The sequence below is a fragment of the Erpetoichthys calabaricus genome, chromosome 14 (assembly GCF_900747795.2).
Source record: "Erpetoichthys calabaricus chromosome 14, fErpCal1.3, whole genome shotgun sequence".
Lineage (NCBI taxonomy): Eukaryota > Metazoa > Chordata > Cladistia > Polypteriformes > Polypteridae > Erpetoichthys > Erpetoichthys calabaricus.
Genome location: NC_041407.2, coordinates 69,979,444 through 69,994,497, shown reverse-complemented (window position 1 = coordinate 69,994,497; position 15,054 = coordinate 69,979,444). Strand labels below are relative to the sequence as shown.

Sequence of the window (15,054 nt, the reverse complement as noted above, 5' to 3'; positions counted from 1 at the left end):
TTACATTGACAATCATGTTACGTTATTTTTAAAATGTCTCCTTTACTTTTTCATAACCTCTTTAACACACTACTTCTCCGCTGCGAAGCGCGGGTATTTTGCTAGTATATATATATATATATATATATATATATCTAAATCCCCGCGAAGTACTGCTTTTAAATTTTTATTAAGAACAAAAGCTTTTTAAATTGAGGGAAAATATCCCAATAACAATTTGTTAAGGATCTGTTTTTTTGTGAAGCAGCCTTAACACAGCTTTTCCGCTGTTTTATAAACGAACGCCATATAAGGTCTTCCTTTTTACTTGCTTCGCCAAGGAAGGAGCCTTTTTATTAAATCCAAGGGTTCTTCGCTTTTTTTTTTGTTCGTTTATTACGATTGTTATAGTTCTGTTTGTATACCGACATTGTCAGTTCAGCACTCAGGTTGTAATATGACCAAGCTGTGCAAGCACTACTGTTAAGAATGCAACGTATAGTTGTACATGAGAAAAGCAATCTTGCCTCAAATCAATGGCAACCTTTTGTAGGTCTATGAACTTAATTTAAAGTTTAGGTTTACACGGTGCTTTCTTTCCGAAGTACCTGCACTCATGAATATGTCGGTATGCGTCAGTCGCTCAAATCCCCGCACTTCGCACCGGCGAAGTACTGCTTTTAAATTTTTATTAAGAAGAAAAGAAAATCTTTTTAAATTGAGGGAAAATATACCAATAACAGTTTGTTAAGGATCTGTTTTTTTGTGAAGCTGCCGTTCACTCGAGTGATCCACTTCGAGCTGACTCGCTGGCCTAACCATAAGCGTTACCTGGTAGGTAACCACCCATACAATCAGATTGTGAATCAGACTACGAATGCCGTGAATGTAATTACCCCAATCTACATGCTGTCAAATAAACGAACCACACGCCATGGCGCAATTTTAGGGGCTTCACCTCTAGCCCTGACGTCCGAGGTTCGATTCCCGTATTGTAGTGAAGTGAGTGGGTGGTTACCTACCAGGTAACGCTTATGGTTGGCCAGCAAGTCAGGTAACATCAGCCACGGTGCCTTCAGTTGTGAGAAGCAGATCATAGAATGGTTGAAAATAGTTTACTGTCAAATAATGCAAAGAGTACGCGACACGTGTTTCCCCCTTATTCTTGGCTCATCAGGCGTACAGACTCACCGCACTCGCTTACGGTAATCGAACCTCGGACGTCAGCGCAAGAGGGGCTTCGCAGCGGTGAAGTGTTGCTTTTAAATATAATTAAGAAGAAAAGAACAACCTTTTTAAATTAAGTCTTAAAAAGAGGTGAAAATATATTGACAATAAGCTACGCAAACCCACCAAGACATACAATCGTTTAAATCAAGGCGCGAGTCGAAAAACACCATCCCATAATATTAGTTAACGATTAATACATTTCTATATGTATTGTAAGCATACAATACAACTGATAATATGTTGCGCTTATTTATCTGGTGTACCGACATTTTTGCGCGTTTAACGGCTGAAATCTAACGTGGTTTGTGCCCTTCAGAATGAAAACATTTTGCATTTACCTTTTTAATAAAAGGCATGCTTTTAAGCCTAAGAAATCACCCTGTAAATGCACACGTTTAATTGCACACTCAACAATTACACAGTATTAAAAGACACTCAACAATTAACGTCATTTGCCTTCGTTCCCGCATCTGACTCGTGCTGTAAATCTCTTCCTTGTTTTCAGTTCACGTGATTACGTAGGAGGCGTAATACGTGATGACGCGATATGTGACTCCGCCTCCTCCATTAGAGTATATGGACAAAAAACAGGTTCCAGTTATGACCATTACACGTAGAATTTCGAAATGAAACCTGCCTAACTTTTTTAAGTAAGCTGTAAGGAATGAGCCTGCCAAATTTCAGCCTTCCACCTACACGGGAAGTTGGAGAATTAGTGATGAGTGAGTCAGTCAGTCAGTGAGTCAGTGAGGGCTTTGCCTTTTATTAGTATAGATATATATATATATATTTATTTTAAAACCCCACGATACAGTGAAGCTGCAATAGGTGAACCGCGATATGGCGAGGGACGACTGTACTTGGTATTCGCTGAAATTTTTCTATTTTTTGCCTCATGCTTTTGCCATTGTCTTTTCACAGAACGCAAAACAAGGGTCTATTTATATTGATTTGGATATTCAAAGGGGCGTAACTCTGGGAGGAGTTGGGGTGGGGTGGCAGGTGCGTGCACATGTGTTACATTTCACTCTGACTGGGATTTATGTAGCGGAAAAATGTGCAACTTGGCTTATGGACAGATTTATGCATCTGGATTTTTTTGTGCATACGCACATTTCTGTTTTTGTACGCCATTTGAATGTGAATTCTACGCACGGTGCTATACATGAGGCCCCTGGTGTTCTCCTTTTTGATTAGTCAAAAATACTGTACATATAGTAATTAAGATTATTTCTAGTCATAATAATATTTTAACACCTAACTTTTAATTTTGCCTTGTCATATTATAATTATGCCAGGCAGCTGGGATAGGCTCCAGCAGACCCCTGCAACCCTGTTTAAGACTAAGCAGGTTAGAAAATGACTGACTGAGTAACTGACTGACAGTGTAAGAAATTAAATTTTAAAACTGGTTGTTGTACAGGTATGCTTTCTGTACCCTAAAGGATGGCAGATATTGTTATCACTGTTAAATGTAATGGATTTACAATTCCAAAACAAAAATCAGTGAGATTGGCAGTCCAAAAATTAATTGCATAACTGCTTGTTGATTAATTATTTATAACATGACTTTCTGTGCTACACCCAGAAAACTCTCAAAACTAGATTTACTGGATTATCACTACAGTATAGGCTTCTTTAACGATAAAGCTGTGGTGCCTAGTTAAAATGGAGGCATCCGTAGAAGTGTAACACAAATGGACCTGCTGGCAAAACAGAAAAAGAAGGAACTACAAGCTACAGCATCTGAGGTAATTAAAGTAGCTCCCAAAGAAGAATATTCAGAGCAATTGTCACATTTAAAACTGAGGGAGGACAGCTGAGTGCATCTAGAGGAGAAAACCAAAAGTTTATTCCTTTCACCTGCAAGCTGTATTTGCTGTGTGCTTTAATCTCCATCCTTTTGTCCTGCGTGTTTTTTTTTGTGCAATCTGTACAACTTATCTAACCATCTAAATAGAATTCTATAAAGGACCAATACAAATAATAGTGTTGGGGTTTTTCTGTGAACTTTCATCTAAACAGTTTGACTGGAATGTTGCTAACCTCAGTGTCTACTGCCAGTTTCATGCCCTGAACTACATTTTACTAATGGATAACTTAAAGACAAATCAGTCAAAGTCAGAAGAGCCATCTGGGTAGAGTTGTGTGGTTTTTTTTTTTGTTTGTTTTTTTAATCGATATCAGCCTTTGATTTTTGTATTTTTTTTTTTTTTTGGCAATGAAAATTACGGGATTTTTTTGTTACAATTGAATGTGAACCTTGTATTAATAATTTAATGACAATTTGGTTGTTTCAGTATTGGGCCATATGCATTTTTTTCTGATCTGACTACAAACATTTCTGTCTGTTCTACTGCAGAGCTTTATGATTTTGAGTGAGCAGTAATATAATATATAAATATAATATATAAAATTAATTAAAAATTAATATATAATTATTTATAATTTTGGTAACAGTCCTGCTCAAATCCATAATCAGTACATTGAAACAGGTTGCATTTATTTCATGCAGGTGTGATCATAGTGGTTGTGGAAAAGCGTTTGCTGCTAGTCACCATCTTAAAACCCACGTCAGAACGCATACAGGTGAGGTTTTATGAGACTCTGAAAAATTTTAGACTTTCAAAGTGTTTAAGTTTTTTCTTTATTATAATAGGTCGAAATGATTGCTTTCATAATAGTTAGGTAGAATGGTGTATGTTTTTTGTAACTGAAGTTGAAGATATGGTTATTAAAAAGAAAAGAGAACTGTTTCTATTACCAGTTACCACAAGAGGAAAACTGGGTATAGAAGTGTAAGTTGTATGTACTTTGTACTTTTTCTATGAAATCATAATGTGCAGCATTGACACTAGGACTTCAAATAACTCAAGGGATTGTCATGCATGAATATAATACAAGTTAAAGAAATTCAATTTTGGTCAATATTATGCCATCAGATTAGCAAATAATAATTTAGATTTGATTAGTCAGTCAGTCAGTCAGTCAGTCGTTTTCTAACTCAAATTAAGTATACTTTTAATTTTTTTTAAAATGTATGGTAAAAATTATGAGTTTCACGTGTACATTCTAGTCCTGCTTTTATTTTCAATTTTAAAGTTTAATAATTGTTTCGGTAATGGCACTGACATGCAGGGTAAGGAGATAAATTTTTTTTTTCTCCGAGGAATGCATATAAGAAGCATTACTTAAACTAATAATGCATAGTCATTAATGAATTTATCTCATTTTCAGCTATGGTTTTCTATCTTGCCTGCAGCCAGAACATGTACAATGGATTCAGAAAGTCTTCAGACCCCTTCACTTTCTTCACTTTTTTGTGTTGTTGGTTTAATTTTAAATTGATAAATTTCCCATTTTTACCCATCAGCCTACACTCAATAACCCATATTGACAAAGTGGAAACATGTTTTCAGAAAGGTTTGCAAATTTATTAATAAAAACTGAAGTCTGTAATTTTTATGTGTTCAGCCCATTAAATCGGTACTATTCAATAGCCCCTTTGGCAGGAATTACAGCTTTGAATCTTCTTGGTTAGGTCTCTTGATTTGGGTAGTTTATCCCATTCTTCCTGGCAGATTGTCTCAATGTCTATTAGTTTAGCTGGGAGGCATCTGCAAACTGTTATCTTCAGGTCCCTCCACAGATGTTCTGTGGGGTATAAGTCTAGCCTTTAGCTGGGCAATTCAAGGACAGTAAGAGACTCGTCCTGAAGCCACTTTAGCATTGTCCTTCCTGTAAGCTTTGGGCCATTTTTTTGCTTAAAAGTGAACAATCTCCTCATTCTGAGGCTGAGTGAACTCTGGAGAAGGTTTTCTTCAGGATGCTATCTGTAAGTGGCTAAATTCATCGCTTCCTCAATTCTGACCAGTCTTCCTGTCCATGCCACTGAGAAGCACTCCCATAGCATGAAGCTGCCATGACCATGCTTCACCATAGGGATGGTAATAAACAAGTAATGAGTAGTGTCTGATTTTTGTCAGACATAGTGCTTTTAGTTGTGCTAAAACAATTCAATTTTTGTTGCACCAGACCAGAGGATCTTTTTCCTCATGCTCTCAGACTCCTTTAAACTGTTTTATGCATCTTATTCAAGGGTGGCTTCTGTCTGGCCACTTTACTATAAATGCCTGATTAATGGAATGCTGCAGAGATGGTCATCCTTCCAACACGTATTCCAATCTCAGCAAAGGACTTCTGAAGTTTTGTTAGAGTGATCGTTGAGTTCTTGGTCAACTCCCTGACCAAGGCCCTTCTTGCTCAGGTACTCATTTTGGCTGAACAGCCAACTCTAGTCCTTGTGATTCTATACTTGTTCAATTTCACAATTATTGATACCACTATGCTCCTAGGAACAAAGCTTTAGAAATGGTTGTATACCCTTGGATCTGTGCCACACCAGTTTTATTGCAGAGGTCTGCAGAGAGTTCCTTGGACTTCACGGCTTACATTTTCTCCTGATGTAGAGTGTAAATATGGGACTTTAGGTATATAGGTTTGTGCCTTTCGAAACAATGTCCATCAGTTCAGTTTGCCATAAGTGGACTCCAGTCAAGTTCTAGACACATCTCAAGGATAACTAAACCAAACAGGATGCAGAACGTTCTGAATACTTACATAAATGGGACATTTCAGTTTTTCATTTTTAAGAAAATTTGTAAACCTTTCTGAAAATGTTTTCACATATTAAGTATTGATTGATGGGCAAAATGGCAAATGTATCTATTTAAAATGAAATATACAACACAATAAAGTGTGCAGAAAGTGAAGGGCCTTAAATAATTTAAGAATCCACTGTAATCTCTTTTTAACGTAAAGAGTCATATGCACTAAATATCATTTTGTGCATTTATGTATGCTTTAATATCACGGTTATTCACAGAAACCTGTTTTTTGAAATGCCATGTAAACCCTTATTCCAGTTAGTGAAATTAGGGTATTAACTTCTGAGAAAACCAGGTTAACACAGATTTCTCCACAAGTAACCTTTTTTTTTGACCATGTAATGCCTTAACCAGGTTATAGTTAATGATATTTTTAGTCTGTGTATTTCTATTGCATTCTGTTAGCTTTGCACATGCTTCCAGCAACCATTGATAGAAAACAGTGGAAGCACTCTTGGGTGATTGCATTATTCCTTCTCCTGGTTGAAATAACCTGCCTCACAATTTTAGAAATAGCTTAATTTGTGTTGATGAGCTGAACATAAGTGCTAAGCTCAGCAGCACAATCTCTGGAGCAGTAGGGTAACTCGTTAAAAGTAATGTGTGTTAAGTAGTCTGATAACCTTTTAAAATAACAAGTAACTTAACACAATACTTGTTCTGTTTAAGTAAAAATACTTTTGTTATTATTATCCTGGCAGCACTGGTTGTAAGGCAAGAAGCAAACATACTGGTACGCTGATCTTTTGCAGGACTCCATCACATAGCCAGGCAAAAAGAAGAGTATGCTGTTTGCCATCCAGTAACAGAATCCAATAAATAATGTGTCACCTTTTTATGGCTTTCTGTGTGCATTTAAATGCACTCATTTCAGTGTCCAATTAGTGCTTACTGATCATTGGCTATTTAGTAGTCGCCTTTGTCTAAAACAAATTAAAATGATTATAAAATGCATTTCAATAATTATATGGTAAGTACTAAATTTACAGACAAGGTTACTCTGTAGTTAATTGTATGGTTAGATGAAAACAATTACTCTCAAAAAAAAAAAATACAGTTAATGGATAGTTGATAGCGTCTCAGTGGAGCCTGACTTTAAAAGTTTACAGCACTTGTCTTTAGTGCCAGAGTTAGTTAATTTTAAGATTGAACTTATTATTATTTTCAGTTACTGCACACCTTTAGTAGAAGTGACTTGAGCCCTTTTTTTCTCACAACTCGCTGTTTTTCAACACTGAAAACATTAAATACACAGACCATTGTGAATGCCACAATCAAGCAGGAATTTATACATTAAATGTTGTGAAACTGTGTGTTAATATATGCAACCAAAATAAGTATTACTAGAACTGAAAAGTTTCTTTGAAACTTGCACTTATAAACTACTGGGAACGTGTTTTACAAAATTAGTCCCACAAAACTGGTACATTTGTATATCAACAAGGACAGCAGTGGGGTAGAAAGATCAATCCCAAAAAGTTTTCTGAAAGGGTGTGTTTTCATTAAATGTTTCTGAAATGACAAAGCTAGCTTGACAAAAATACAAAAAGTACATCGTGGAACTTCTGTGCAGTAAAGATCTGTATAAATCTGTATAATCTGTAGTGTGTCCAGAGTATCGCTGAAATTGAAGTACAGAAATATAACCAATTGTTCTTACACATTCAGTTTGTAGTTTCTGTCTTTCAAGTGAGGGTTTTTTTTTTGTTTGTTTTTTTTTAATCCATTTGATTTATATTCAGCTAGCTGCAATTCAACATGACAGCCCTAGTCTTATACCTTGTTTATCCCTGCTACCTCCCTAAATTTCAAATGTCTTAAATATAAATATATAGTCAGCACTCTGCATCCATGAAGGATTACTTCCAGAATCCCCTGCAGATATCAAAATCTGCAGATGCAGATATAAGACTGTTATAAGTTTATACTCGTATACTATAAGTCCCTTATATAAAATAGGCATAGCATTTGCATATAGCCTACACCCGTCCACCCATATAATTATGTCTAGATTACTTACAGTATAATACTTAATTCAATATAAATGCTATGTAAATACTTGTTATACTAATGACTTTGGCAAGCTAAATGCTACTTTTCAAAAAATTTTAAATTTTTATTTTCTGTTTGAGAGAAACTAGTTAGTTGCTTTTTAGGAGTCAGTTTCTACACAGAAACAAAGGATACACACAAATGTCCCTGTCAATAATAACTGGTTCATTGGTGAAAACTTAACTATTTAATTTACAGTGTACTGGTGACCTATGGGCAGTCTATGAGTGACCAAGCCATTTCTAGCCTGCACAGCTTTTTACACTTGTATGTGTATAGATAACCTTCGCGTCCTGGCCAATTACCTGCAGGCTTAAGGACAGACTCGCTTTGATTGGCTTGGTGTTGGGTGGAGCAATGGTTTAAGAAAGTTTGATTTCTGTTTACCTTGTTGGTCAGTGATTGTTTAGACTTCTTTTTTTTTTTTTAAGTGTCCTTTTTTTCGGGAATATGTTAGTCTTTTGTGTTTTGTTTTAAGAACTGCAATACTGCAGGAGCAAGAAAGAGGTTTCCTTTTTTTAAAGGCAGCAATTGCTAGAGAACAGCGTTGATTGATCTGCAGAGTTGAGCAAGGGTACTTGCTTCATGTAAGCAAATCTAGCCAAATGATGAGCATTGTGGTGGCTCAGCAATTGGCTACCATATAGGAGCTGTGCGTTTGTTCCTATGAGCCATTTTATTCAAAATTCTATGGTGGGAGGCTACAGCAAAGTTTGCATTTCTTACAGATCACTTTATTCGCATGGACTAATCATAGTGCTTGGCATGTAGCAAGTTTTAAGTTTTGTTGATTGGAACTTTTTAAGATTTTTTTTTTTCTTGAACATTTTCATGGGATGGAGTATTCTACAGTATAGGTGCAGAGACTACTTGAATTTTATATGTTAACTGTTGCTCAGCATAAGGTGAAAATGTCCAGTTTTACCTGTTTCAGTTGTATCTCATTCAAAGCCCTAGAGGTAATAAGTTGTAGGAATAACATATTTAAAATAAAATAAAACGCCAGTTACCCATAATGTGTGAAAAACAACATGTTGTATATGAAATGAATGTTCTAGTAAAATGCACTTTAACTGAATATAATTTCATTGAATAAATATATTTTTATTTTACTTGTCTCACACTCTGATGACATTGTTATAAAACTGTTACAATTCTTTGCTGAAAAAAGAATTTAGCTTGGGTTCATGGCATTTTCCTCAAGGGTAAAGCAGCTTCAGAAACAAGAACAAACTCTTCTATTGCACATTTTACTACTAGCTTTAAGCACAGCTTTCACATCACTGAATTAAATTGTCCATCCATCTTCATAACCCATTTATCCAGGTCAGGGCCATGGGGAAATGGAAGCCTATCTTAGCAATCATAGGGTGCAAGGCATGAACAGTCCCCAGCTAGGGTGCCAGTCCATCTTGGGGTGAACACACTTACAGACACTAGGGCCAATTTAGCAACAACAGTTTGCTTAAGCCTAATGTCTTTTGACTGTGAAAGGATGCCAGAGCACCTGGTAGAAATATATGCAAACTCCATACAAGAAGCAACTGGTGCACAAACTGAATTGGATTATATAAATGTAAAAATTTACATCAGAAATTATTCATATATATATATATATATATATATATATATATATATATATATATATATATATATATATATAATCTACACATAGTATAATAACATTTTTTAATATACTTTTTACTGATATGATCATTTTAATCATATATTCTTCATTTTTTTGTGTTCCCTGTCATGTAGGAGAAAAACCCTTTTTCTGTCCCAGTGATGGCTGTGAAAAAACATTCAGTTCTCAATACAGCCTTAAGAGTCATATGAAGGGTCATGACAAAGGACATCTGGATGGTCCAAGCTTAAGTCAAGCTTTGTCAGAGGTTTGTCATTCTAAATTAACAAGCCCTTGGTCTTATTTTCAATATATAGTCTACTAATTTACAACCCACAGCAGTTAATTCAATACAAGGTTTAATTTTGACTCAATATAATAATGTTACAAATAAAGTTACTTTGACACCTTTTGAAATGTTAGTTGTGGCCTTTAATATACTAAGGTTCAATTTGATTACTGCATTGAAACCCAGTTTAAATTAATATTATTACATTTAACATGTATAATAAAAATTTAAATGTATTTAATTTATTGAAAGGTGCAGTGCTTTTAATGAAGTATACTCTTCATTTTAAAATTCTTCACTTTTTTTTTTTGCTAAAACTACTTTAATTAAACCTTAATAAAATCCAGAATAAGATACTTAACTTTCTTTATACATAGCACTATTAAATGTCTTAAAAACATGTTTTTAGGGACATGCAGCTAATGTTTTTGTTTATCTGGTAACCACTTGTTTACCTGTTCATTTGCTCCAAAACATTAAAAATTGTGAAAGCTTATGCCAGCTAGTATGTTTTGTTAAGATCCAAAAATACCTTTCTTTCACCCAATAGCAACTCCTCTTTTGTAACATAATCAATCATACTATAAATCAGGGGTTTCCGAAGTTTGTGGTCCATGGGGTCGAAACGTAATTTGAAAGGAATGCGATGGTTGGCAAAGACCAAACGGGATGTTGGAGAAGTTTTGCCAGTTATGATTGTTATTTCCATAGTTTATTAAATTTTTATCAAGCTGTAATGGAGTAAACTGGCAAGTGAGTTTTGTAATTTATCAGATTAAAAGATGGTTTACTGACAGCGCAACAGTATAAACAATAGGGTGCAGTTTATTTTGGAGCTTGAATCATCTATTATACATCAGGGCTGCACAATTTATCATTTATTAATCACAATTACAGTTATGGCTGGTGTGATCTACTAATCGCAGAAAGTGATGATACAGTAACTGCCTTCTGTGTAGATGCGCTCCACATTACAAACTACCACTGGGTAAGAGAGTCATTCCCTCCCACAATTATTTTGCAAAGTTGTGTTGTCTTTACATTATTCCAAATGTTAGGCAGGAATTACAATGGATCTGCAGCAAGTCACATTTTATGCAACCACAACTAATATGTGGTTGACCAGAACTATTAAAGCATGCCTGAGCACAACAGTTCATTATATTGAAGAAGTTACACTAAAAAGCAGACACTTGCAAACAGCATACTTACCTCAAAAACAGAGGCTGAACTGCTCAAGGACAGAGAGACACATCGGCAACACATGGGCAGCAAGTTTGCATAATTTCAAATAACGGGGCAAAGATAGGAATATTGTTGCTCTCAGTGACTGAACTAAATTCCGGTGCTTTGGCCACAGGTTACATTTACAGATTAATGAGTATCCTTTGCATTTATGCTAAAAGTACACACTGTGCATACCATGGTGACTATGGTGTTGTAATATTGCCATATCTTGTATAGGTAACAGGTTACTGCCTGATATGTGCAAATACTGTGTCTGGAAGCATATAGGAAACTTGAAAAGTACTTGGAGAATGTTATTTTTTGATTCAATGGTGCTATATATCTATTCTTCACCTTTATATAAATGACACGAGGGCAGCAACATGTAACAATGTGTTGCATTCTAAATACGTCTTGAGCTTGCCATGTATTGTTACATTTAAAACCTTTACATAACTGTACCACAGAATTATGAGGTTGTGTTCACATTAACGTGTTATTCTTATATTAATATAATTTATGAATTTATTATCTGCTTTGATTTTACATACACACTGAACTTTTGTTTTCTTAATATTGCAGACCCACAATTTAACAATAACAGCAGAAGTAATATTTGTTTATAAAAAATAATTATTTGTGTTATACTTTAATTTGTAATTTTTACCGATTAAATATGAGTGTGTGTATATATTGTGAGACTTGCCCAGACACCACCAGTCAGAAACCACATCTTTATAAAAACGCACACGTTTATTATGCACAAATACACAGTCCCACACAGCACACAGTGCTCCCAGCACCAAATCACCCCTATTCTGGCTTCTATCACAGTCCGTGGCCACCTTTCCTCTCCCCCGGGGAGCTTCGTTCTGCTCCCGCTCCCGACTCTAGCTCACACATTGTAGGAAGGCGGCCCCTTTTATTCCCGCCCGGATGTGCTCCAGGTGTCTGATGACATCCTTCAGGCAGCACTTCCTGGTGTGGCAGAAGTGCTGTCCTTTGCACCGGAAGCACTCCGGGCGTCGCAGAAGGGGTCTTCCTCCATCTTTCCGGGTGTGGTGGAAGTAAATGTCTCCTGGGTTCCACGATGCTTAAGGCGCACCCTGGCGGTGACCACAGGTCCCAATGGGTTAGAACCTCCTTGCTCTTTCTCGTGGTCCTCTCTTAACCCAGGGCGGTTGTCCCCTCATGACGCGAAAGACATAGATGTCACCTTGCGGTCCTTCCAGGCGTCCCGGCTGGGTAATGACCCCAGGCTTTTGTGACATATATATATAGCATTTGTTTAACACAATCCCTTCATTTCAGGGGCTCAAAAGTAATTGGACAATTGACTCAAAGGCTATTTCATGGGCATGTGTGGGCAAGTCCGTCGTTATGTCATCATCAATTAAGCAGATAATAGGCCTGGGGTTGATTTGAGGTGTGGTGCTTGCACGTGGAAGATTTTGCTGTGAACAGACAACATGCGGTCAAAGGAGCTCTCCATGCAGGTGAAAGAAGCCATCCTTAAGCTGCGAAAACAGAAAAAACCCATCCGAGAAATTGCTACAATATTACGAGTGGCAAAATCTACAGTTTGGTACATCCTGAGAAAGAAAGCAAGCACTGGTGAACTCAGCAACGCAAAAAGACCTGGACGTCCACGGAAGACAACAGTGGTGGATGATCGCAGAATCATTTCCATGGTGAAGAGAAACCCCTTCACAACAGCCAACCAAGTGAACAACACTCTGCAGGAGGTAGGCGTATTGATGTCCAAGTCTACCATAAAGAGAAGACTGCATGAAAGTAAATACAGAGGGTGCACTGCAAGGTGCAAGCCACTCATAACCCTCAAGAATAGAAAGGCTAGATTGGACTTTGCTAAAGAACATCTAAAAAAGCCAGCACAGTTCTGGAAAAACATTCTTTGGACAGATGAAACCAAGATCAACCTCTACCAGAATGATGGCAAGAAAAAAGTATGGAGAAGGCGTGGAACAGCCCATTATCCAAAGCATACCATATCATCTGTAAAACATGGTGGAGGCAGTGTGATGGCTTGGGCATGCATGGCTGCCATTGGCACTGGGACACTAGTGTTTATTGATGATGTGACACAGGACAGAAGCAGCCAAATGAATTCTGAGGTATTCAGAGACATACTGTCTGCTATATATATATATATATATATATATATATATATTAGAATATATATATAATATATATATATATATATATATATATCTCACAGCTACAGTTCAGAAAAATGATAAAAAAAATCAAAAACAAGACATACTGAGACTAATAAAGGATCACCCCCCAATGTCAATATTTTGTAGAACCACCTTTTGCTTTAATGATAGCCTTGAGTCTGTTGGGATACTTCTCTATCAGCTTTGCACATCTAGATTGAGCAATATTTGAACACTGTTCTTTACAGAACTGTTCAAGTTCGGTCAAATTGGATGGTGAGCGTTGGTGGACCGCTATCTTCAAATCTTTCCACAGATTTTGAATGGGATTTAGGTCTGGGCTGTGACTGGGCCACACAAGAATATTCATTTTTTTCCTCCACTGTGTGGTCAATTTTGCTGTGTGCTTTGGGTCTTTGTTGTGTTGAAAGGTGAACATTCTGCCCATCTTCAGCTTTCTGGCAGAGGGTAGCAGGTAATATATATATATATATATATATATATATATATATATATATATATATATATATTATATATATATATATATATAGTGATAAAGGTGCTATATAGCGCCTGACCCAGCACAGACTCAGACTGAGGCATGTGTAAAACACAAGAAGACTTTTATTTTTCCTCACCTGTGGGGCACGTCTTCCCCGTGAACCCCACAGGCAGTACACAGTCTCAGAACACTTAAATCACAGAACAAACACTCTTCCTCTGGCACCACCACTCCTCCCAGGCAACCTCGTCCTCTTCCTCCCGATTCTGGCTCCTGAGTGGTGGATGCTGGCCCTTCTTATAGCCCACCCAGAAATTCTCCAGGTGCTTGATCAAACTGAAACTGAGGCACCAACGTCAGCCATTGAGGCTGCCACCAAGCGTCCCAGTGGAGGCACTGAGACGTCCATGGTTGCTCTCCCGGAATATATGTAGAAGGGACGTCCCGGCCGGGCATGGGCCCCGGCCTCCTGCCACAATATATATGTATATATATATATATATAGTAATGTATATATATATATACTAGCAAAATACCCATGCTTCGCAGCGGAGAAGTAGTGTGTTAAAGAGGTTATGAAAAAGTAAAGGAAACATTTTAAAAATAACGTAACATGATTGTCAATGTAATTGTGTTGTCATTGTTATGAGTGTTGCTGTCATATATATATACATATTCACATATTATATATATATATATACACACAATATTATATATATATATATATATATATAATATATATATATATATATATATATATATACACACACATATATATATATATATATTATATATAGTATATATATATATATATATACACACATACACACACACATACACAGATATTATATTATATATATATATATATATGGGGCACCGTGGCGGATGTTAGCAGATTGCTGGCCAACCACAAAGCGTTACCTGGTAGGTAACCACCCACACTAACAGATTGTGACACAGACTTCGAATGCCGTGAATGTAATTACCCCGATCTACATGCTGTCAAATAACGAACCACACGCCGTGGCGCAACGTTAGGTGGCATCGCCTCTGACGCTGACGTCCGAGGTTCGATTCCCGAGAGGGAGTGCAGTGGAGTGTGTACACCTGATGAGCCCAGAATGAGGGCGAAACACTTGTCGTGTACTCTTTGCATTTATTTGACAGTAAACTATTGCAACCATTCTATGATCTGCTCTTCACAAACTGAGGGCACCGTGGCGGATGTTAGCAGATTGCTGACCAACCACAAAGCGTTACCTGGTAGGTAACCACCCACACTAACAGATTGTGGCACAGAC

General features: G+C 36.8%; 1 protein-coding gene across 1 annotated transcript in view; it reads left to right on the top strand.

Annotated features, from left to right (window-relative positions):
- mtf1 (metal-regulatory transcription factor 1) overlaps window positions 1-15,054 on the top strand; it is a 116,369-nt gene that overhangs the window by 84,182 nt on the left and 17,133 nt on the right. The window contains exons 5-6 of the mRNA XM_028819597.2: window positions 3,725-3,798; window positions 9,690-9,823. Of these exons, the coding sequence (XP_028675430.2) occupies window positions 3,725-3,798; window positions 9,690-9,823 (208 nt within the window). The remainder of the gene's footprint in view (window positions 1-3,724; window positions 3,799-9,689; window positions 9,824-15,054) is intronic.